General features: G+C 42.8%; 1 protein-coding gene across 1 annotated transcript in view; it reads right to left on the reverse strand.

Annotated features, from left to right (window-relative positions):
- LOC148338881 (phospholipid-transporting ATPase ABCA1) overlaps positions 1 to 22,259 on the reverse strand; it is a 63,170-nt gene that overhangs the window by 29,417 nt on the left and 11,494 nt on the right. The window contains exons 11-23 of the mRNA XM_088292578.1: positions 22,073 to 22,189; positions 20,206 to 20,403; positions 18,752 to 18,957; positions 18,101 to 18,277; positions 10,687 to 10,909; positions 8,199 to 8,420; positions 5,910 to 6,114; positions 5,704 to 5,820; positions 5,029 to 5,200; positions 4,389 to 4,520; positions 3,852 to 3,991; positions 2,431 to 2,568; positions 792 to 946 (exon numbers count right to left, since the gene is read on the reverse strand). Coding sequence (XP_088148704.1) covers positions 792 to 946; positions 2,431 to 2,568; positions 3,852 to 3,991; positions 4,389 to 4,520; positions 5,029 to 5,200; positions 5,704 to 5,820; positions 5,910 to 6,114; positions 8,199 to 8,420; positions 10,687 to 10,909; positions 18,101 to 18,277; positions 18,752 to 18,957; positions 20,206 to 20,403; positions 22,073 to 22,189 — 2,202 coding nt within the window. The remainder of the gene's footprint in view (positions 1 to 791; positions 947 to 2,430; positions 2,569 to 3,851; positions 3,992 to 4,388; positions 4,521 to 5,028; positions 5,201 to 5,703; positions 5,821 to 5,909; positions 6,115 to 8,198; positions 8,421 to 10,686; positions 10,910 to 18,100; positions 18,278 to 18,751; positions 18,958 to 20,205; positions 20,404 to 22,072; positions 22,190 to 22,259) is intronic.

Raw genomic sequence — 22,259 nt, forward strand, 5'->3', positions numbered from 1 at the left:
GTACTCTTCGTTAATTTACCTTAAGTGTGAACAGTATTAAACAGGAAGTTCGCATTCAAAATAAAAGCACATAGCTTAAACCGGAAGTAGACCATTTCAATGCAAATTTCAAATGAAAATAAAATACAATAAACAAAATCACAGCTGCTGTTCACAAAATATGAATATGGTTAGTTACAATAGACATGGGGGAAAAAGTTTTTTAAGTGGATTTAAAAACATTTAAACTGAGAACTAACTTCAATTTTGATGTCAGTTTATTCCATTTGCGTGCAGCACGACAACTAAATGCTTATGCACCATGTTTGCTTTCAACTAATTAAACGGAGTTTAATCTGAGACCAAAGGTCCACATTTTTTCAAATTGATGAATTTGATGAATGAAACAAATCTGGATTGAAGTCGAAAACAAAATCACATGAAAATTGTTGCGCTGCTATAAAGTTGAAAAAAAATGTTTTGAAAAGTCAAATTAACACTGTAACCATTCAAGACTGAAGTTGTATTTTTTCGAAAAAAAAAAAAGCCTTAGTTTGGTTTTTTTGTAGAAAATTGTAGAAAACTGAGGTCTCATTTTTCCATGGAATTTTTTGGGATCTGAATCACATCTTCCAAATATTTCCCACGGACACACATCATCATCATAACGTGAGCATCTGCGTGTGAGTTGTGGTTTACAGCAGCTTTTCCACCCCTTTTTGATGTCACTTTTTTCACTTCAACCCGAATTTCATTTCAAAGTGATCTTCAAGGCTCTGAGGTGAACAAAAGGTGCGTGCAAGTGCGTGTACCTTGACCAGCGTGAGGTAATATCCCGTGCCAAAGCATTTCTTCAGGAACAAGGAAGAGCCGCAGCATCGCATCCTGCCGTGGGCGATAATGGCGATGCGGTCACCCAAGATGTCCGCCTCGTCCATGTGGTGCGTGGACAGGATGATGGTGCGGCCTGAAGAGATGGAGGGGTTTACGTTGAACCGCTAATCGCCATGGTAACAAAGCAGCGCGGTGAGCGTGGGCGTGAATTAAAATCTTGATCGAGATCGGGGGTTACCATGCAACAGGCTGGCTTATTTTTAGCTCCTTTTCTTTTTTTTTTGGGGGGGGGGGCACCAAATTGAGTGAGCAAAATCACATTATTAGCATTGGAAGGGGAAACGTGGCCAATTTAAACGGACTGATGTGATATTAATTAATCAATTTAAATTATTTCAGTATTGTGACCAATTTGGAATGGGAAATGACGACATTAATTTTCCAAAGTCACAATCAGATGATCTAAATTTAAAAGAATATATTTGTTTTCTCAAGAAAAAGTATATCATTGTTGTATGAAAATAAGGCGAAATAATTTGGTGACAAAAGCCGGAGTATTATTTCTGAAAATAAAAAAAGAACTGCCAAAGATAAAAAAAAAAAGAAATCCCAAATGTCAAAAAATAGTCACATTTATTTCAAGGATAAACATAACTGTACTACAGTGGACGTTATATTCTTTGGAGGAAAAAAAGTCTAAATTGAACAAGGAAAAACTTATTTTTCTTGAGAAAAAAAAAGTTCTAATTGTATGAGAAGATTTAAATTTTCAAGCTCAATTGGAATTGGAGTAAGATGAAGTGACAAAATATTTTCCACAACAAAACTCGCAATCTTACATGAAAAAAATTCTTTTTTTTTTCAGCACAAAAAGTCACATTTCAAATTTTTTTTCTGAGAAAAAAATATTAAAATATATACTATTAAAATTTTAAGAACAATTGTAATTGTACTAGAGTGAAGGCACATTTTAATTAGAATGTTTACACGGCAAAAGTCAAAATTGCATGGAAATGACGTCAAATCTTTCACGACTAAGTATAAAAAAATTCTAACTCAAACGTTTTCAAGAACTATGGTAATTGTACGGGAATTATGTTTGATTTCCTCAAGAAAAGTCAAAACCGGATGATTATGATAAATCTTTTTTTTCTTAAATCCAAATTGCAATAAACTTTTTCTCCTCCACAAATAAGACCTCACTTTTGTTTGATTAGGACTTTTACGCTGACACTTCATTTGGCAAACCACAAGACCCCCCCCCCCCGTCCTCAGATTCCCGCCGTATGTGCTAATGAACACGTGTGGCATGCGACGGCGTGATAGGAAACTCCCGCGAACGCCTTGCCACCTTTGCTCGTGTGCTCACTGTGACGCCTCTCGATTCGTCCAAGAAAAAAAAAAAGAAATAGAACTATTTAGACAAAAGTCATATGAAAATAATATTTATGTTTGTGACGTGTATGACACGAATTGGAACGTAACCAACAAGATTGCACACACGCGAGCGTCCGCTACGAAAACGTGGCGCGATGCGTTTTTCGCCGAGCTTCGCCATTGCGACTCGAAAACGTGGAAATTCAAAGGCCTCGGGCGTTTGGGTTTCTGACGGCGTACCTTGTTTGTATTTGAGGAGCAGCTCCCAAATTCCCCTGCGGGCATAAGGGTCCACCCCCGCTGTGGGCTCGTCCAAGATGACGACTTTTGATCCTCCGACAAAGGCGATGGCCACCGACAGCTTCCTCTGCATGCCGCCTGGAAACATTCATTTGCATGTCAGTGTGTGTGTGTGTGTGTGTGTGTGTGCGTGCATGTCAACAACAAGTTTCCTTTCATAATAAAAAAGGTGGTCCGCCGTCAACCCCTGCAAGTTATTTTAGTCAGTGCTCTTCATGGCACATCAACCTCGGAAGTCACATTCCACCCTTTTCCGCTAAGCCATCACTGCATTTTACCAATTCAGTGAGCCAGCCGGTAAAGAATTCATGAATGGAATAATTTGACTATTTTTAGTGTGTCAATGTGTCCTGTAATAAAAAATATTATTCACGTCAGGTGACCGACTGGTTAGCGCGCAATGCAGGGTTTGATGCCTTCCTGTGTGGCATTTGCAGATCTCCCCGTGCCTGCGTGGATTTTCTCCGGGTATTCCAGTTTCCTCCCACATTCCAAAAACATGCACAGTGGGTTAATTCAGTGCTTCTCATTTCTTTTTATGTTACACCTAGTGATGGGAAAAGGAAGCTTCAAATTTGCTTCGTGAACCAGTGGTTGTCTTTTTGAGTCCTCTAGATGGCGCTGTTGCTTTAAATAAAGGCTTTAAAAATGGCAAGTCAGTGTGCTTTCAGCCCAATGTTGAACCGAGAGTGCCATCTACAGGAGTCCAAACATACTACAACTGCTTCATGAAGCAGATTTGAAGCTTTATTTACCCATCGCCAGTTACACCCCCCCTCGCAAGAAGAAAACAATTTGCGTCCCCGCCCCACCACCCACTCTCCGCTGCCACTATAAATATTTAAAAAATTAAATAAATAAAAAATGTAAATAAAAACTAAACTAAAAACTACACCGTAGAGTTAATATTGGCTGCGAACAATGCGCAATGAGAGCGTCGCTGCCAACTACTGGAGTGGATGTGCAATTACACTTTATTATAATAAGGCGGGAAAAAAAACATGTTCCCCAGGGTCACACGCACCCCCTCCCTCAGCATTGCACCGCGACCCCCCCAGGGGGTGGGGGGCTCGCCCCACTATTTGAGAAGCACTGGGTTCAATAAACAATCCACAATGTCCCTCGGTGTGATTGTGAGTGTGAATGGCTGTCCGTCTTTTTGTGCAACCAGATCAGAGTGGAGCCCGCCGACTGCCCGAAGACTTCCGGGATCGGCTCCAGCATGCCCGAAACCTTTGTGAGGTTTGGATAATGCCTAGATGGATTATTCATGTCAAAGGACAACCTTCCCTGGTCCAATTCAAACGTCATTCTAAAAAAGACAGCGTAGAAAAGTGCTGCTGTTTTGGTGAGCAGCACACCTGACAAGTTCTTGGCCAGGTCGCGTCTCTTGTGCGGCAGGCCGACATCCCGGATCATCTGCTCCATCTCGGCGTCCACCTCGGCGCGACTTCGTCCCTTCAGACGGCCGTAGAAGTAGATGTGCTCCTCCACCGTCAGCCTGCGAATGGAAAACAGCAAAATAGGATGCAAATAAAGTGGAAACGATGATGAGAATAAAGTGGCGTACTAATGAAATATGACGAGGAATTTATGCAACGGAAAGTCATTATATTGAGCATTTCTGAGAATAAATGTGAAATATTATGTCAGTGAAATAAAATATTATTCAAAAGAAAATCAAATAAAACCATTTTTGCAATATTTTTTAATCAGAGATGCAAGTAAACTTTTTGAGCTGATTCCAAATCCGCCCTCATTTTTTCTCAAACGCATCAGCTTTTCATTGCAGCATATTTTGTAATATTTTTTAATCGACCGTTAGGTCCTGAAAAAAAAAATATCTTCACACAAATCAAGTATCATGAAAAAAGCGAGTACGGTACGTTTGCTCTTACTCGTTGAAGAGGACGTTGTGCTGGGGGCACATGCCCAGGTGCCGCCGGGCGCCATCCACGTCGGTAAGGATGTCATAGCCGTTGACGATGGCCGTGCCCGATGTGGGCGGGAAGAGGCCCGTTAGAATCGACCTGCACGACAGAAGTTGTTTAGTATTCGGCAAAATAAATAAACGCCACTTTCAAATAACAGACCTCCCTTTTCTTATCACCGGAAAATAACCATAAAGTCGTAATAGTCGTCAAATGCATATAACAAAATTGTAATAAACCTGTAATTACACAAAGTTTACAAAAAGTCTCAATTTGTCCATACGAAAAAACATGTAGAAACGGAAACAACATCCCTTTAAAACAATTTTTCGACTGGTGTATCAAATATGAGTCCTCCCTATCCCCAGTACAAGAGCACAACGTGTAATTACATCCCGCTAATACGATTACTCACATTATCTAGAAAAATAAATGCCTCTCTCAAATAAGAGGTCTCCCTTTCCTCAACAGTAATTACATCCCTCAAATAGACACCAAGCCCCAATTAGACGCCGCATGCATGCATGCATCATCCAAAACATGAACGCCTCCCCCAAATAAGAGATTTCCCCTCTTCCCCTGTCGGAAAAGACTGGCAGGAACTTGCATGGTGGTGGTTTTTCCGGCTCCGTTGTGGCCCAGGAAGGAGGTGATGTGGTTCTCGTAGAAGTCGATACTTAGCCCGTCCACAGCCAGCTTCTTTCCGGTCTTGTAGATTTTGACCAGGTTGCGGACCGACACCCCAACTTTTAGACTGGGGTCCGATTTTTCCAGGTATTCTTTAAAAAGGAAAAATCAGATGAACACAATCACTGTATTAAAAAAGAGATGAAGTCAAAATAGTATCAGAACATTTTTTTAATGATTATTTTGAGAGCAATATTGTCCTGAGATTAACAATCCATAAGACATACATATACGTTTTCAAAAACGTAGTCCCCCCCCCTCCCAAAGACGTATTTTTACGTCTTAGCCTTTTTTTTGTTGTTTTGTTTTCATAGCATTAGAACGCAATATTCTGGAAAACACTAGAATTGCGGTTTCCTATTGTGAAAATTTCTGGGATGAAATGAGTTTAAAGTAAAATATGACTCAAATAAAACCTAATTGGATGCTGGTGAGGAAGACGGGAGCAAAAAATAGGTTGGAATGTTAATTAGAGCAAAAGTGCCATCATCACCTGACCAAACGAGGAAGGCGCTTCTGTTAGTCACCTGCGCGTCTTCCACTTGAAATGTGTCATAACAGCGAGAGCGCGTGTGAACGTGCGGTGACATGTTACCATTGTGCAAGCCGCCGGCAGCGTCCTTTTGCGAATGGTCGCCAGGCGCAGAGGGGCTGCCACACCAGTACGATGCTGTGAATGGGAAGAACCACGGCCTGGGGATTCCATACTGGCCTGGGGTCAAACACCGGTGACGTTTTTAATTATGCATCGGTTGGAATAAAAAAAAAAAGATCTTTCATTATTGTGAAAAAGTCGTGCACCTGGGAAGACGTTTTCGATGTACCAAGCGAGCGTCCAGTAGAGGGCGGCGTCAAACAGCATCATTCCGATGGATACGACGAAGGTGTAGCGCTCGCCCTCGTCGGGACTCCGGCCCATGTTGGACCACTGGATGCCGACGCCTTGCTCCTCGTATTTGGAGAAGCTCTCGCAGCCGAAACCGAACGCCACGCAGGACAATAAACTCTGAGCGGAAACATGGAAGCCGAAGCTTGCGTGACTGTTTACAGGTACACAGCTTGTTTGATGCCGCGTTTCATTTGGGAACAGCCATAAAAAAATGCTTTTGCATACCCATTCCAAACAAATCATAAATCCTCCACGGAGGGGGGAAATTGCCAGTGACGCTTTTGCCCGTGAAACATTAGCCGCCGCCGCCTATCGCTCTGCATCATCGTGTTGCTTGCCAGCTGCCGCCTCACGCCTCATTTGCTCGCAGCATTTGTGCTCCGGAAGAAGCATTTCCCGCGGCTTCCCGGGCAAACCGTCACCGATTCCGACTGCGCTTGGACGAGCGGATTCAATGGCTTGTTACTGGGGCTGTGGCACCCTTAACCCTCCTGTTACGTTTGTTTCTTTGGTTGTTGGGAAGGAACAAACACAACAGAAGGGTTAAGCGGTACAACGGATTATCGCTCGGGAACAAACGGTTATGAATACCGTAATTTCCAGACCATAAGGTGCACCTGTATATAAGGCGCATCAACTCTTTTTTTGAACAGACCCAAGAGAAAAAAAAAATGTAGATTTTGCATATTTTCTACACTATAGCGCGCCCCCTAATGGTGAAAGAAAAATATACAGAAGAGTCGCTCCATTGTATTAGCCGCATGGTTCAAAATCGAGGAAAAAAGGAGCGGCTTATAGTCCGGAAAATACGGTAGTCATGAATAATTATCCTTTTAATTAGGAAGTAAACCAAACAGGACAGAAGATTACTTGCTGATTGCGGACTATAACGGGATGCCTCTTTGGAGGCACCCTAAAAAAAAAATATTTCAAAAGAAGTTACCATTATTTATCCTGATTAACCGAGTAAATAACCCAAACTCGAATGAGACTTTAGTAGACGCAAGACATTCCGAGTTTGACCCAGAAAGCAATCAGCTTTGTCTTTAGAATGTAACCGTTGCACTTTCAGGAAGAAAAAAAAAAAAATCAACCCGAGGTGTTCTGAATAATTGGGTAGGACTTTCCACATGAAATTGCGAGGGCCGATGCATTGCGGGTATTCTTGGACATAAAAGGATTTGTACTTCGGCAGGGAAAAAGAAGGAACGCAAATACGCCTGGAGCTCACAGCCGCCATCTGGTCGAAGGAATTCAGGTAAAAAAAAAAAATCCCACTCCGATTAAAGACTTCATTATCAGGGACAATGTAAGGGGAGAGCGCGTATCCCTTGACACGGTGTAATATCACCCACACTCGAGGAGAGAGGAAAAACCTCCGGCCTGATAAAGTGCAGGCCTGATCTGGATAGCGGCGCGGTCAGGGAAACATTGCTTATGCTAATTAGCGGGCTAAAAGGCGATCCGTCTTGGAGAAGCAGGAGAGAAAATAAGATCTCAGCACTTTCGGCTGCTATAAGGCGAGTAGGGGAGCTTTTGCGAAAGGCTAATTGTGAGGAAGTAAACTTTGTCTTCTCTCTGATTGCAATTCCACCTCAACAGTTTCAACAACCTCAAAACTGAAAATGTAACCTGAAATTTTTAACTCTAATCACTAATCCAATTGGAGCAAACATGTTCATTTAAACGCTTTTCTTCCCGATCTCCAATCCAGACGAGGAAGTCATAGGTAGCCCACTCCAGACGACTCCAGATGAAGGATGAAAGCGACGTCAGGTGCCAATAGAAAATATTACTGGCTGTCAACATTAATTGCTGCCGTTCATTTGACTGATGAGAAATACGTCCATGTGAGTTGTTGAAACGGGTCGGGAACGAAACACGCCCGTACCGACAATCTCTCCCCGGTGACACCAAGGATTGGGAAAGTCATGCGTCTTTGCCTGCGGAAAGGACATCTTGAGGACAAATGATGGTGGCACCGTCATAAAGGTCACAGAAGAAAGGCTGAAAGTTGATCAATGGTTCATCTTACAGGATGGGCCCCACGGCGTTCTCGCACGTGTGTGTACGTAACTTTAAGGTTTTTACACGAGTGACAAGCGAGCCTTCAAGGAACGATGATTTGACTATTTCAGTGTCAAACATATATTTTTCATGAGCAATTCCATTAGGGACAAGTGACATTCCTCCAGTCTTACCACGGCAACCTTGGCACCGAAGCCGAGGACATCCCTCCAGGCGTAGCAAAGGACGTGCGGCAGGTAGAGGACAAAGTAGATGAGGCCGCCGCACGCCGCCGCTAAGTTAGCCTTGGAGAAGAAGACGCTGATGAAGAAGCACTGGGTGACGGTGGTCAGGCAGAACACCAACAGGAAGACAAAGATGACGCTGGGGTCGCTGTACTGCAACACCTTGCCATACTGGGGGACGAAGAAAGAGATGCCAAGTTGACAGCGGAGGAGGAAAAGGTTTGCTGATCATGAGCGACTGGCCGGCTAATTGAAATTAGATTCAGATTTGGGTTCATTCAAAGGAGGACACCAATGCCTGAATTTTGAGATTAGAAAAAGCCCAAACCCAAAACGCACGACTACAAAAGAAGAATGAAACTTCAAAATGCTTGTTATTTTGTTGAACAATCACGGTTCACAAGTGTTGATTGCAATTTTTGGAAATGAAAAAGTTGGATTAACTCATTAAATCCCAGAAATTTTCATGAAGGAAACCCCTCAATTCCAGCGTTTTTCTGGATTTTGACTAATTTTGCGAGGCCAACAGAATAATGTGTTCTAATGCTAATAAAAACACATAACTAGGACATTAAAAAAAAAAAAGGCTAAGACGTATAAATACGTCTTTGGGAGGCGGGGATTACATTTTTTTTTTTAAACGTAAATGTGTGTATTATGGATTGAATGAGTTAAGAAGGCATGATTTGTCTTTAAGGCTAACAACAAAAAAGTATTCATTTTCTCTCACTCGGCAAAATGAGGCGTTGGCTCCTCCTGGAATCATTTCAAAATCAGCGGGATCACCTTGAGGATAAGCGCGAGGAGCAGCGAGCTGACGGCCAACGGCAGCGCACCGGACACGGCCCAACTCTGCCAATAGATGGCGCTCCTCAGGCCCATGATCCTCAGCGTCTCCTTAAGCCTGGCTTCTTTCTCAGCAACGATACTTTTAACGACCATTGCCACGGAGTAGATCCAGGCCAGTGTCATGTATAAGGGCAGCGAGCGAACCAGAGCCCGAAGAAACCTGAAGACGCCACACCGACACCAGACACAATCTTTGTTCACGCAACACTTGTCAGGCTAAGGCAGTGACGGTGGGTTTGGTCAAAAACCCAGCAATGGGAGTTTGAGTGTTAATTTCCTTGGAATTTTCCGTTTGATCCAAAGACTAGTGATGGAGAAATGAAGCTTCAAATCTGCTTCATGAAGCAGTTGTAGCATTTTTTGGACTCCGGTAGATGGCACTCCCGGTTCAACTGACTTGCCATTTTTTTAAAAACCTTTATTTAAAGCAACAGTGCCATTTAGAGGACACAAAAATACAACAACTGGTTCATGAAGCAAATTTGAAGCTTTGTTTTCCCATCACTACCAAAGTTTTGATGTCGTTGTGTTAGGAAATCGATTTTGGAACCAATCAATAACGTTGACGATTTGGAGTTTCGGCATCCACGGCCAACGAGCTGTTTGTGAAACGGAGGCGGAGTCAACATTTGTCTTGTCAGCACAAAAACGATGACTTGGAGTGGAAATCCAACCTGAACTTTTTTGTGGGAAATTTACAACAATAGACATCCAGAACTGAACCGGACGACAAAAAATGATGACAGGACCGCTTGTTGTCCCACCTAATCCCAAAGCATTCTCATGATAATTACTGCTTAACTCGCCATTATTATTAATGCACTGAAGCAGGCTGTGAAATGATCATTTGGAGTTTGTCATCCGAATACACATCGCTCCTCCAAGGCACGCGGCTAACTGGATTTATTGTTATTAATGTTTACACATCGCTCGTGGCTCGCAAACACATCGCGCTGACGGTGGTGGGGGGGGGGGGTCGCGTTGCACCGTGCTGTTCAAATACCCGTTTTTTTATTCACCAGACACTTTTCACAATTATGCCGCAAAATAATTGATTAGGGTGACGCGAACTAGCAATCATCTTCAAATCATTAACACGGCCTCGTGCGACGCAAGGATGTGCTCGCTTTTGAATGAAACCTAACGACGCCGTCGCCGTCAGCGTTTTGTGCGTCCGTCTTGCTTTTTACGGCGATAAGAGTGCTCGACATCGAGGCCGCCGTTGCTGTACTAACACCACATCGTTAAATCGCAGCGAGCGACCCGCTGGCCTTCAGATAATCAACTCTAATTGCAATCACGAACACACGCGGTGCCAAATATCCACGGCTCTAATTGCATGACAGGAAGCAAAGGTGACGCAACTGCGGGAAATAACAAACGCCGCTGCTGTGATCTAAATTTCAATAAATTGCACTTTGGGTTGACAGAGAGAAAGAGATCAATGGCGGGAAAAAAAAAAAAGTCATCCATTATTTGAGCCCAAAGCCCAGTGATTGGTGATTAGCCAAGGGGATCCCAAAAGACGAGACCCAATTTAGGGCGTCGGGTTATTTGCAATCCGCTTCCATGCCTCGTTTCTACTGACCTTGACCATGACACTAAGTAGAGCGCACGGAACGGCGAGCAGAACCATGTTTTCGGTGAACCTCGCCAGCCAGAGGGCGTTGTCGCGCACGCCCACCGCTCGCAGAACCTCCTTGAGCCGCAGCTCCTTTTCCAAAACGAGGCCTTTGATGGTCATGCACGTGGTGTACATAAAGGCCAGGACCAGGAACATGGGGAGGATGCTGCCAATGGCTTGGATGAAGCTGCAAGATATTTTAACTCATTTACTGCCATTGACGGCTAAAGACGTCAATTTTTTTTTTTTTAATCAGCTGGTAGTGAATGAGTTAAGAAATGCATCGACAAAGGGGTACTGTCACGTAGCTTCCCTGGAACGCAACATTAGTGATGGGAAAATGAAGCTTCAAATCTGCTTCGTGAAGCAGTTGTAGTATTTTTGGACTCCTGTAGATGGCGCTCTCGGTTGCCATTTTTTTAAAGCCTTTATTTGAACCAACAATTTCATCTAGAGGACTCAAAAATACAACAACTGGTTCATGAAGCAAATTTGAAGCTTCTTTTTCCCATCATTCTCATAAAGGAAATGCCCATCACACTTTACGTCAAACTGAAAAAAAAAGAATCAATTCAACTGACTGTTTGCTATCATCAAGATGATTCTATCCATGTTTGACTCAAAGAAGACGAAAAAGAAATTGCACTGCAGACGTGCGCGTCGCCGTTAATGCCATGGTGGTTATTTACAAGGCAGACTGCTGTAACCTTCGTCAACTCAATCAAAGTCTTTTTGCGAGTTAGCTCATGCTAGCCGGCCGCGGCGAGCGACTCCATGCTGTTACAACAGCAATAAGGCCGTTCATAATGCCACCAAAATGCCATGTCAATAATCTCGGCTCCTGCCTATATAACAAACTGCTCCCTTCTCTTTATTAGACAGCGACTGAGACGTCACAGCTATTCCGATAAATATGATTTAGTTCAGCCCACGGATAAAGCGCCACCATCTTATCACTACAAGAGGTGGAACGAATGAAATTAATAAAAAAAAATTTAAAAACTCACATAGTAGCAGCCACTGGAAAAAACGATCCTCAAATTAATTTAGCTCATTATTAATAATGCTAATTTTGCAAATGATCAAACTGGGTGGATGTGTCACTCAAAACAGGACGCACAGAATAATCCCGCGAAACAGGAAGTCGGCCATTTTGCTTTGAAATTTGAAGGTTTGCACTTTGACAAACTCCGACATAGGAATTACCCAAATGAGCCTTCGTAAGAAGCAGAAAAAAAAAAATTAATTAACCTACAATAGCAAATGTGTGAAAACAAGTTGCCACAAGCGCCAGTTTCACCAAGTAACACAAAATTGGACTTTAGCCATTTGTCAAGGATAAGTGCAGCATCAATTTTGGTTGAACGATGGCATTTGAGTTTAATGACGCAGAAAAAGTGGCTGTGAAGTTATTACAGTAAACCTGATAAATTACTCCATTGGTTAAAAAAAACAACCTAAAACTAAAACTAAAGCTAATAAAAGCTAAACAAGAATGAAGGGAAAAAAAATAATAAAAATTAACAAACCTGCTCTTAAAAATAATTAATTTTATAAAAGGTCAAAACAAAATTAGAAAATAACTAATTCCAATAACCTATAACTTTTTCTGGCCTGCTTTTTATCTCCTAAATTGTGATTTTGTTCATCAAACTAACCTGGGAGTTGCCAATCTGTCAGTTTGATAAACATTTGAGAAAATCCAAAATATATGAATAAGCCTTTTTCAGAACAGAACAGCTGCCACGAATGTTGAAAAAGTTTGGGAAGCCTTGTACTACTTTTTTTTTTGTACCACTTTCCTTGACAAAGAGTCCTTTGCAGGGATTCAACTTTAAGCAGTTACCATATCACAAATGCAAAAATTTCCTTGAGGAGCCTGGAAAGTAGAATCCTCAGTGAAGCAAAAGCCGTTTCTAAAGACGAGGCGAGAGAAGCCGCGTGAATGCAAATGCCAGAACGTCTCCGGAACAGCTGACGGCCTTCCGATTGCGTTAACTCCATCGGCGGCCATTCCTTGCCGGGATCAGCCATGCGAGGCGCGTCCGACACCGACAACCTTGCCACCAGATGCTCTTGAATTATACATGGGCGGATCGATCAAAAGGTGCTTAAGTAATAGAACTCTGTGGTGGGCCGGCGTTTGCGCGGCTCCCGTTACATTGGCGGCCTGACCTAAATTTAGGGACGCTGAGAAACTGGTTGCGGTGGAAAAATCGCGCAAGTTCTCAACGGGATTTAATTAAAAATGAAATGCTGGACGACCTATTAAATAAAATTAATTTGATTCCATTGTGATTGAATTATGTCGAGTCGTACTTTTAATGCGGTACTCGCACATGTACTTGATTTGTCATTCTTTGGTGACATTTCAAAAAGTCATTTGATGTAAAATTTCATTTACATTTAATGATGTAATTCTTTGATTGAATTCATAACACAATAAACGGCATTATTTGATCTTGTCTGATATTGTTTAACCAAATTATTTTATTCTGCTATAAACTATTTTAGCTCAATATTGAAAATTGCAACTGAATGCATCTGTTGCACTTGACGCATATTATTCAAGGCAAAAATTCAATAAGAAACTCTGCGTAAAATTATTACCGTATTTTCCAGACTATAAGACTCTACTTGTTTTCCTCGATTTTGAACCATGCAGCTAATACAACGGTGCGGCTTTTCGGTGCATTTTTCTGTCACCACTAGGGGCGCTCTATAGTTCAGAAAATATGCTCGATTTTTTTCCTCTTGGTTCTGTTCTGTTTTAATGAGCAAAGTTGTTGCTGTGTTAAAAGGCACTCTTTTAACAATCTGTTTATGTACCTTTCTGTGCATTTACAGTACAAAATCGTTCTGTACAACATAGAAAACTTATAGCCTGGTGTATAGCGTTTATTTTTTGTTGCTGTTGTTTTTTTACAAAAAGGGAGTTGCTGCGGCTTATATTCGGGTGCGTCTTATAGTCCTGAAAATATCATACATTTTTTTATTAAAAGATGTATATAATATAGAACATATTTTATTCGTTTTTATTTGTTTTGTTTTTATTTATTTATACTTATTTATTACATACTTTTTTAACATGAACCAAAAACTATTTAACAATTATACAAAGTATGTGCTACAATTGTATTTTCGTCTCCTTTAAAGTTTTTTTTTTTTTAACACCTATAAAACACTATACACTATATACAAACTACAAACTATAAACAATACACAATACGTGTTATTTTATTATCCAACCTGTCTATTATTCTACTTTTAATCCAATATATCTGGACTGAGAAATCAAACTATGAATTTCTTTCCGGTGCGGCCTGCAAAAAAACAACGTAAACATGAATGCAAAATTCCCGCGCCCATCGCACCTTTTTCCCCCCTCTGAAATTAATCACCAAAGAAAAAAAAAAAAGCCAAAGATGAATCTAACACAGCTCGACCCGCATCTTTAGATGTGAGAATGTTAAAGGCCGATGGATCGGAGATCGCAGCCCCGGTATCCAAACATGACATGCCTGTGAATCTCAAACGTGCGGTGGCACGGGGGCCACTGATAAAAGATGTGTTTATGTGCTATCAGGCCCCCACAGGGGTCGACATTTATCCCGCAGCATCATCACAAGCGCCGCCGCGTGGCGGCTCAGTGGGGACGCAGCGGGAGCTAACGCACTTTAGTTATCATCAGTGCAAAATGCCACCATGGAGGGGGGAGGATGTGTGTGTGTGTGTGGGGGGGGGGGGTTCACCTCTAGTTGAAACAACTATTAGTCTCAACCGTAAACATACTACAAACTATGATCTTCAAACTCTTGAAAAAAAGAAATCTGAAAAAAAAAAGAAAAAGAATCCAACAACTCTCCGTAACGACCCAGGCTAAAAGCATGCAAAGATCTTCATGCCGTCGAGATGTCCCACTTCGACATACTCCGATGACCGCAAATACTACTTTCCTAACTGGACAGAGCCCGTGAAAGAAAGCGTGAACTTGCGAGTTGTTTCGCACTGAGCTGCGGAGACGTTTCGAGAACCAGTTGTATGGAACGTTTAATTAGCGATCATTTTTTTTCAAACTTTTGTGGGAAATAACTTGCAGAGCTTCGTATTTTTTAGGGGGGTGTAAAAAGTTTGAGGTCACTGATCTACGTGGTTACAATTTAGTAGCTATTGAACATTTGAAGGCTCGTTGCTCATGTGAAAAACAAGAAGAGTAATCTCTGCTTCAGTTCAAAAAAAGGTTCTCCAGCCTTTTTTTTTTTTTTTTGTGCTTCTACGCTTGATAGACTCGCCTACCGAATTTTGCGTACCCAAATCCTTGCAGTTAAGTGCTGCCAATACGTCTGGTATTTTTGGTGTAAATCCACCAGCGATCAGATCAAATCCGTAATTCCAATTTCATTATGAAGGACACTTGGGAATGGATTTGGTTCATTTGTGCTGCTCATAGAGGACTAATCCGCCAGCCCATGGCTCCGCGAGTTCCAATTTTTGGTTCTCAAACAATGCAAATAGGCAGCTGCTTAAATACGTCAAAGAAATCTCAGAGCTCTTCCTATCCGTTGGCCTGGAGACTGTGCAGTTAAAATAATTACCGCCACGGTCCATTCCCATCTCTCTGTTTCAGCGCATCTTCCTTTGTCTGATTCCTCTTTTAATTATTCATGAATAAAATAGCAATTTTCAAGGGTTAATAATTTATCGGATTGCCCGCGTGGCGGCACGGCCGAGGAAGTAAATGGTGTTGGGGCTGAGGGGATTGCAGTGCTTTATGGCTTCCATTTATCTTCTGTAATTATTAATCGGTCCTCTCGGGGAGATGGAACGCGGCGAGCGACGGGGTTGGCGGCGGTCCGATTTACCGCCGTAATCCATGTAAGAACGCCATTCCAAATGCCATGCGAATCAAAATTCCAATCTGGGCCAATCTGCTTCTGCAGGCAGGGCCACCAGCACACCAGAGAGAGAGAGAGAGAGAAAATAAACCACACTTTAATTTATCGGCCTAGAAAGTTAAACAAAAAAAAAGGCCGATGCCGATTATTGGCAAAATGCCAGATATCGGCCTGAGATTAGGCCCAGCCGATAATCGGTCTATAACTGTTGCAGACTTTAGGAGTAAAAAATGTTTGAAAAAATTGAGTGAGGGCGGTGGTATGCATGATGAGCAAAAAGCCAAGATAGAGTCGTGTCCCGCTAATGACTAATAAACATCGACCCATGAATTTGGAAATGGCACCTTTCAAACCAAGAATGCAGACTTCCTGGGTCGTGCAATGAGTAACCATCAATGCCACAATACGGCATGTCCCCCAAAAGTGCGGCATTATTATTATTAAACAGCCAAACAAAGTCATCATTTTCATCCAAGCTAGCCAAACATCACGTGAAGATTGCTTGATTGAAAAATCTCCGCGATGTAAAGCACATAATACTCCGAAATTAGATTCCTAATCTCTGGAAAGGGCAGTCCCTTGTGGAGTTGAATATTTTGTGTTCTGCGGTGCGGCAGGAGTACGGTGTTGTTAAATCTCCCCAGTAATTATCTCCGGGCCTTTTGCTTTATTAGCGTAATGTTGTGAAGATGAGAGTCAGAAGATTTTTTTTTTCTCCGGTGATACGGTGCTTACACGATGAAACGGGATTAGAGCGGGTTGTGTTATGTACACCGCGCATCTTGGCTGTTGTGAATCAAATGCCGGGAGGAAGGGACCTGCATAAATAATTCAGCTCCCATCGGCTATTAGGGAATTTCCTGTGGTTTGTCGAAAATCGATAGTTTGGACTGACTGCATTCCTAGTCCCTTTCAAGCCTGATTAAATGCTTTATTTTTTATTTTTTTTGTGTTTGTTTTGTTCAATTGATGACTTGCATGGATGGCAGTTATTCAGTTAGACAAACACGAGAGGATCCCAACGTTTTCCTCAAGGGACTCCTGGTAGCTCATGCAGCCGGATTTTCAAATATCACCAAAAGAGATTGAAAAGAGCTCACGAGCAAACTGCCGAGTACGTTCGAATGCATTTGCTCACAAAAACTGCATCACCCAACAAGCCACGTTCACATCTGAATTGAAGTTTGAAGATGTGTTTTAAACACGTCAACCGATAGCTGTTTTTGTACACTACTTAGTCAAATATAATGGGAATCTTACCATGTGTCAAAAAATACCAAAAAATGTGTACTAAGTAGACCGGAACTGGAACTTGCTACACAAAACAGAAAGAGGTCCTCTACAAACGTCTAACAATAACATGAGTACAGTGTGTACAATACTACGAATCAGGAGTCAAAACGTACCAGAGCTGGGAAGTTCGTCCCGGGGCGGCAATTTTTTAAAAAAGGGTTCAATTAATCACGGCTGGAGGCGGATTTTACGAATCGGCACTCGGGTGTGTGATGTGATCACGGCCAAATGGCTGAACAACAAAAATTGGCTCACAACGCATTTAAAGCGCAACTATCAACTGTGCGTACGTACTTGCATAGGGTTATAGTCTTTGAAATTTATGTTTTCCGTGTGGTACCTGAAGTACACACGAAGGTGATTGGCTCCTTTTACGGAGTGAGCGATATGTTACGTTTTCGAAGGGAGATGCCGAGTAGTAGTGACAGAGAAGTTGAGTCAAGCTCTACAGTTGGCAGCACATTGGCTGACTTTATCAACATAAAACAGGACACGTTGGTCACGTTTGTGGAGAAGAAGAATGAGACAAAGAAGGAGACGAATAAGATCATAATAAACCCATAATAAGGTAAGCACATTTGAATAGTTAACAGCTAACAATCCTTAAATAAAACTCAACCGTTAGCATCCCTCCCGCGGCGGCGTTATGCACGACGGACGCTTTTTTTTATTTGTTATTTTATTTTATGTTTTTTTTTTTGTTTTTTTTTGCGGAACGGAGTCAGGGGCCGAGAATTTTTATGAATAAGGCCGCAAGGTCGAGACCGGAAGGCTAGCCAGATCGCGCTCGGAGTGCGGGGGACTGACCGTCAAAAAAAGGGTCAAGTGCCCAGCTCTGAAAATGACTGAAATAATACTACAGTATGTGTCGAAGAAGTAAATGGAAATGCTTATTGGAATTATTTTCCTTATCAAAACAGCAGCACCTACTAAGTTAACTAAAGTTAAATAAAGACGATCAATAGGTAGTTCCCAGTTGACTCTGACAGTCATCGCTCTGCAAGTTTTGTGTCCGCTGTTTTATTCTCACGGCCTCTGTTATTTGCTCCACAGCAGTCATTTTGTTTTAAACGTGGCTTTCCATTACAAAAAACTGTTTGTACAAAGAAAAATCGTTTCTTTTGTAGGTCCCCAGTGTGAGGCGAAGGTTTGCTCCCTCCAAAAAAAAAAAAAAAAAAGTTTGTACTCACCTGTCATCCACGTAGCAAGGGTACGGCATTTGCTGAGCGAAAACGCCGAGAGGTTGGGTGGTGGACGTTTGCGTTCGTATGATGCCATGGTCAATCATGTCCTGCAGGTAGGCAAAGCCTCCCCGTATATAGCGCAGGTCGTTAAAAGAGTTGTCTCGGGCCCCAGGAGACCATGACCTTATTAAAAGCAGACACATTGTCATCTGTGCTGGAAAAAGCCAAGTCAACGTCAAGTGAGGCTCTCACAACCTCTCTCGGGGAGCACGTTTTTAGAAACTAAGAAAAAAAGTGACACTTAAATTTACAAGATGATAACATCATCGCTTCCCCCCCAAAAAAGTAGTAGATAAAATACTGGAGACTATTACAACCTACACGGAAAAAAATATTAAAGGGGACTTGACGGTTGTTCAAACAATAATATGTGTACCATGTGTCAAGAATAACATTTGCCAAACACTAATAAATATGGACAATAGGTAAAACAATTTTAAAAAAAATTACCATGTGTCAAAAATCCAATGCGGCAAATGATTGTAATTGTACCACGTGTAAAACAATACGATGAGTTTGGTGCGACTGAATTCAGCGATTTAAAGGTGTTTCACTACTTTTATCCAACGTATGGGCCCCATCTGCTCTGTTACGTACCGTTCCTTTATTTTGTTGGTGCGCTCCACCTCTTCGATATCCATGCGGATCTTGTAATAGATGTGAGGAGGGAGTCGGCTGGCGTTGGCCGGCAGGTTGACAAATACGACGCCGGCCCAGTAAGTGCCGTTGTTGAGGAGCTCCAATGCTTTGGCCACCAGCTGACTTTCGCTGGGAACGGCTTCAAACTTGTTCAGGTCCAAACACTGTCACGGAGGGGTACAAAATTAGGTCGAAAGCTTTGCCAGGTGACCAAAATTCAGTGGCGGGCCATGCATTTCACACGTCGGCCTTTAGTGAAGTCCTACTAAGTCCGACTTGAATAAATCCCATTCATAATAGCATCATTTATGACACCACGGCTGGAGAAATAATATAAAGAAACACACTTACGCAGTAGTGAGTGTGTGTGTGACGACTTAGCTTCTCTTAAAAGGTCCGTCTTGAAAATCGCAAGTGTATCCGCAATTAAATCCACACTTTTCCCTCCTTCGGCCATTGTGGTTTAAAAAAAAAAAATCAAGAATATATTTCAGATTTTCGATCGGCTGCCAGTTACGACTTTCTGTCGTGTTGATTTCGCATAGCGCTGCCTCCTCACGAGTGAGTATCCTATCACAAAACGCGTTCATCCCCGTCAACGTAAGGCCAGCGAGAAGGCCTTACGGTCACCAACTCGTGATCTGATTGGCTATCACAACTGCCTACCATCTCTGAGAGCTCATTGGCTTTGACAGAACGGATGCCTGCACAATTGTATCCGAAGGCCTCGGACAAATAGCACGTGCCACTGGTGCTATGAAACCTGCCTGGCAACACAAGCATGCTGAATTCTGATTGGATAAAAACTCTCACATAAAAATACAATACCACCTCATTTCACAACAGCTGCATCTCTAACAAAGCGCTTCACATAGTATAACACAAAATAGCAATAATTCAATAACAGACAGTGAAAGTAGAAAATGTAAATAAAATGACATCAATGTGAAAATGATCATTTTTTCTTGATTATGTTTGGCCAACAGAGAAAGCCTTGAAGGCCTTGACCGCCCACCGCAACCAAAATTAAACTCCGCTCCGGCTACATTTCTGAAATGTTTCCTTAAATTTCACCCCAAGACTGCCGAAGCCTAACTTTTTGTGAGAAGAGTACACAAATTCACAAGAAGCAGCTATCGACAAACCTGACTTCAAATTGTGTGTGAGAATCATCTTCCCGCACGTTTTTGATCACACTGAGTCAAGAAAATGGGCCGCCGCCGTACACTGCGGCGAAGATCAATACATCAACTGCTCGTATGTGCTTCTGCCGTATTTGACGCCATTCAAACTCTGCAAACAGCGAGGCCTCTCACCACTCCGAAATGAGTGAAAATATCTTTTTCGTGCACTGAATAAACTGAAAAAGTATCGGCGACATAAAAGCTCCAGAATGATGGATGGATACGCACGGCGAGGAAGTCGGAAAGAAGCTGGAGAATCTGGCTGGTGGCGTTATAGAGATCCCGCCAGTCGCGCGGCGGCATTCCAGCGGGTCGCTCCTCCGTGGCGCCGTTGTAGAGGAAGTTGGCGAGCAGAGCGGCGGTCCAGCCAGTGCCGTTAAGACGCTGGTCCAGCGCTGCGGCGAACACCGGATTGGCCAGCAAAGTCTGACAACACAACGTACATTTGCAATCGTCTTCTTAGGATTACACTTACTTAGGAATAGTGAGAGACCGATATGCTTTTTTCAGGGCCGATACCGATAACGATTATTAGAAGTCACGGGGGCCGATAACCGATATTTGACGCCGAAATTCATTGGTTGAAAAAAAGGGATAAAATAGTGTCAAAATTAGAAAAATTAAAACTTAGTTTGAATGCCTTTACCCACATTTCTGGAACAACTCTAGTGATTTACAACATGTTCAAGTTTTTTTTAGATCTTGGAAAATAGCCAACAGAGCTTTAAAAGTCAAACAAAAAGTACAAGGAGCTCAGCTGCTTGCTTTCTGGTTCAATGAAAACGAACAGGCAGCTTTCTGCTGATTGGCCGCTAAAAGGCACCAATCAGAAGGTGGCCAATCAGCTTCTGCAGGCAGGGCCACCAGCACAGGAGAGAGAGAGAGAAAGAGAGAAAAAAGGCAGATGCCGATAATCGTCAACATGCCAAATATCGGCCCCGATAATCGCTCTATCACTACTTATGAATGAGTTATATTCCAAGACATTATCGTATCTTGAATGGTTGGCATGTGTACGTTAGTAAAACAACAAGAAATGTCAAACAATAGTACACTATGTGCATCGTGTGTCACCATTTTTCAAGTCTTTGCTCAATTGACGAAGCCTCACAAGGCGCCTCGTTACTGTATGTTCATCTTCGGATCCGAATGTTTACAACGTGAATATTTATAAGTTGGGTAGCGTTGCAAAAAAAAAAAGATGAATTGGATCATCATTTTCATCTGATGAGGAAGCAGGTTCTTGACTCATATCGACTCTGTTGGCTTTTTTAGCGCCTCTGTTTACGGCCTTTCTTTTCAGCGCCGCACCTCAGATGGACTCGCCGGTTGCGGTAATTGGTCCATCAAAACTAAAAGACGTCTGCGACCTTGAACGACCTCTGCCAGTGATGACGAAATGCCCTACGAGCTGGCGGCCCGGTAGCACGAGGCGGCGTCGGCGGCGGCGAAAAGAGCAGAGCGGCGGTGCTGGCAGAGAAAATGAAGACAAAGGAGGAATGCGTGGCCATTTGTGTAAAGGTTAGGGCTAGGGTAATGAATACGGCGGCTATGTGGAGCTCCCGATTTCTGCTTCCCTCCAGCTGCCTATAAGCTCATTTGGAGTGACACTAGAGTAATGTCAGTGTCAAGGAAATACTGCAAGAGAGAGAGAGAGGGGGAGGGAGCGAAAGGGATAGAGGTGGAGGCAAAGTGTCCATGTCCTCTACTTCTATAGATAATCCCTTCTGCCAGGATGAAAATTATCCCGTACTTATCCATAATTACTTCCATCCCTCGGTTCCCATACTGAACAGGAGCCTTGAAAACTGTATGCTACGCTCTCCCCTGCTGTGTGTATACATCTTAAGTCATTCGTTTCCAGCCAAAGGTTGGTCTGCGAATGTCAGCGTTCTTCTGACCATCAATCGACCGGCAAAGTCCCGGTTCGGGCGGCGGATCTCGTTGTAGGTTGTGCTAAGTCAAAGCTCACGACTAAAATTGTCTCCAAAGGCTGGCAACCGGTTCAGGGTGTGCCCCGCCGAATGCCAGAAGACAGCTGGGATAGGCCCCAGCACCCCCCGTGACCCTCGTGAGGAGAAAGAATGAATCGTACCCGAATCGTGTCGACTTGCCGGCTGTTCTGAAAGAAATCCCAAACACGAGGGCCCAGGTCGCTCCAAGCGTCGGCTATTTCTTTCAGCATCGCCAAGGCGCTGAAGGTGTTGTTAGCCTGAATGACAGCAACAACACAAAGAGAAGACGATCAAAACCAAGCCGCATTGAACGAGACGGGCTTCTGA

The sequence above is a fragment of the Idiotropiscis lumnitzeri genome, chromosome 4, assembly GCF_059441095.1.
Source record: "Idiotropiscis lumnitzeri isolate Australia: NSW breed Sydney's pygmy pipehorse chromosome 4, RoL_Ilum_1.0, whole genome shotgun sequence".
NCBI classification, from domain to species: Eukaryota; Metazoa; Chordata; class Actinopteri; order Syngnathiformes; family Syngnathidae; genus Idiotropiscis; species Idiotropiscis lumnitzeri.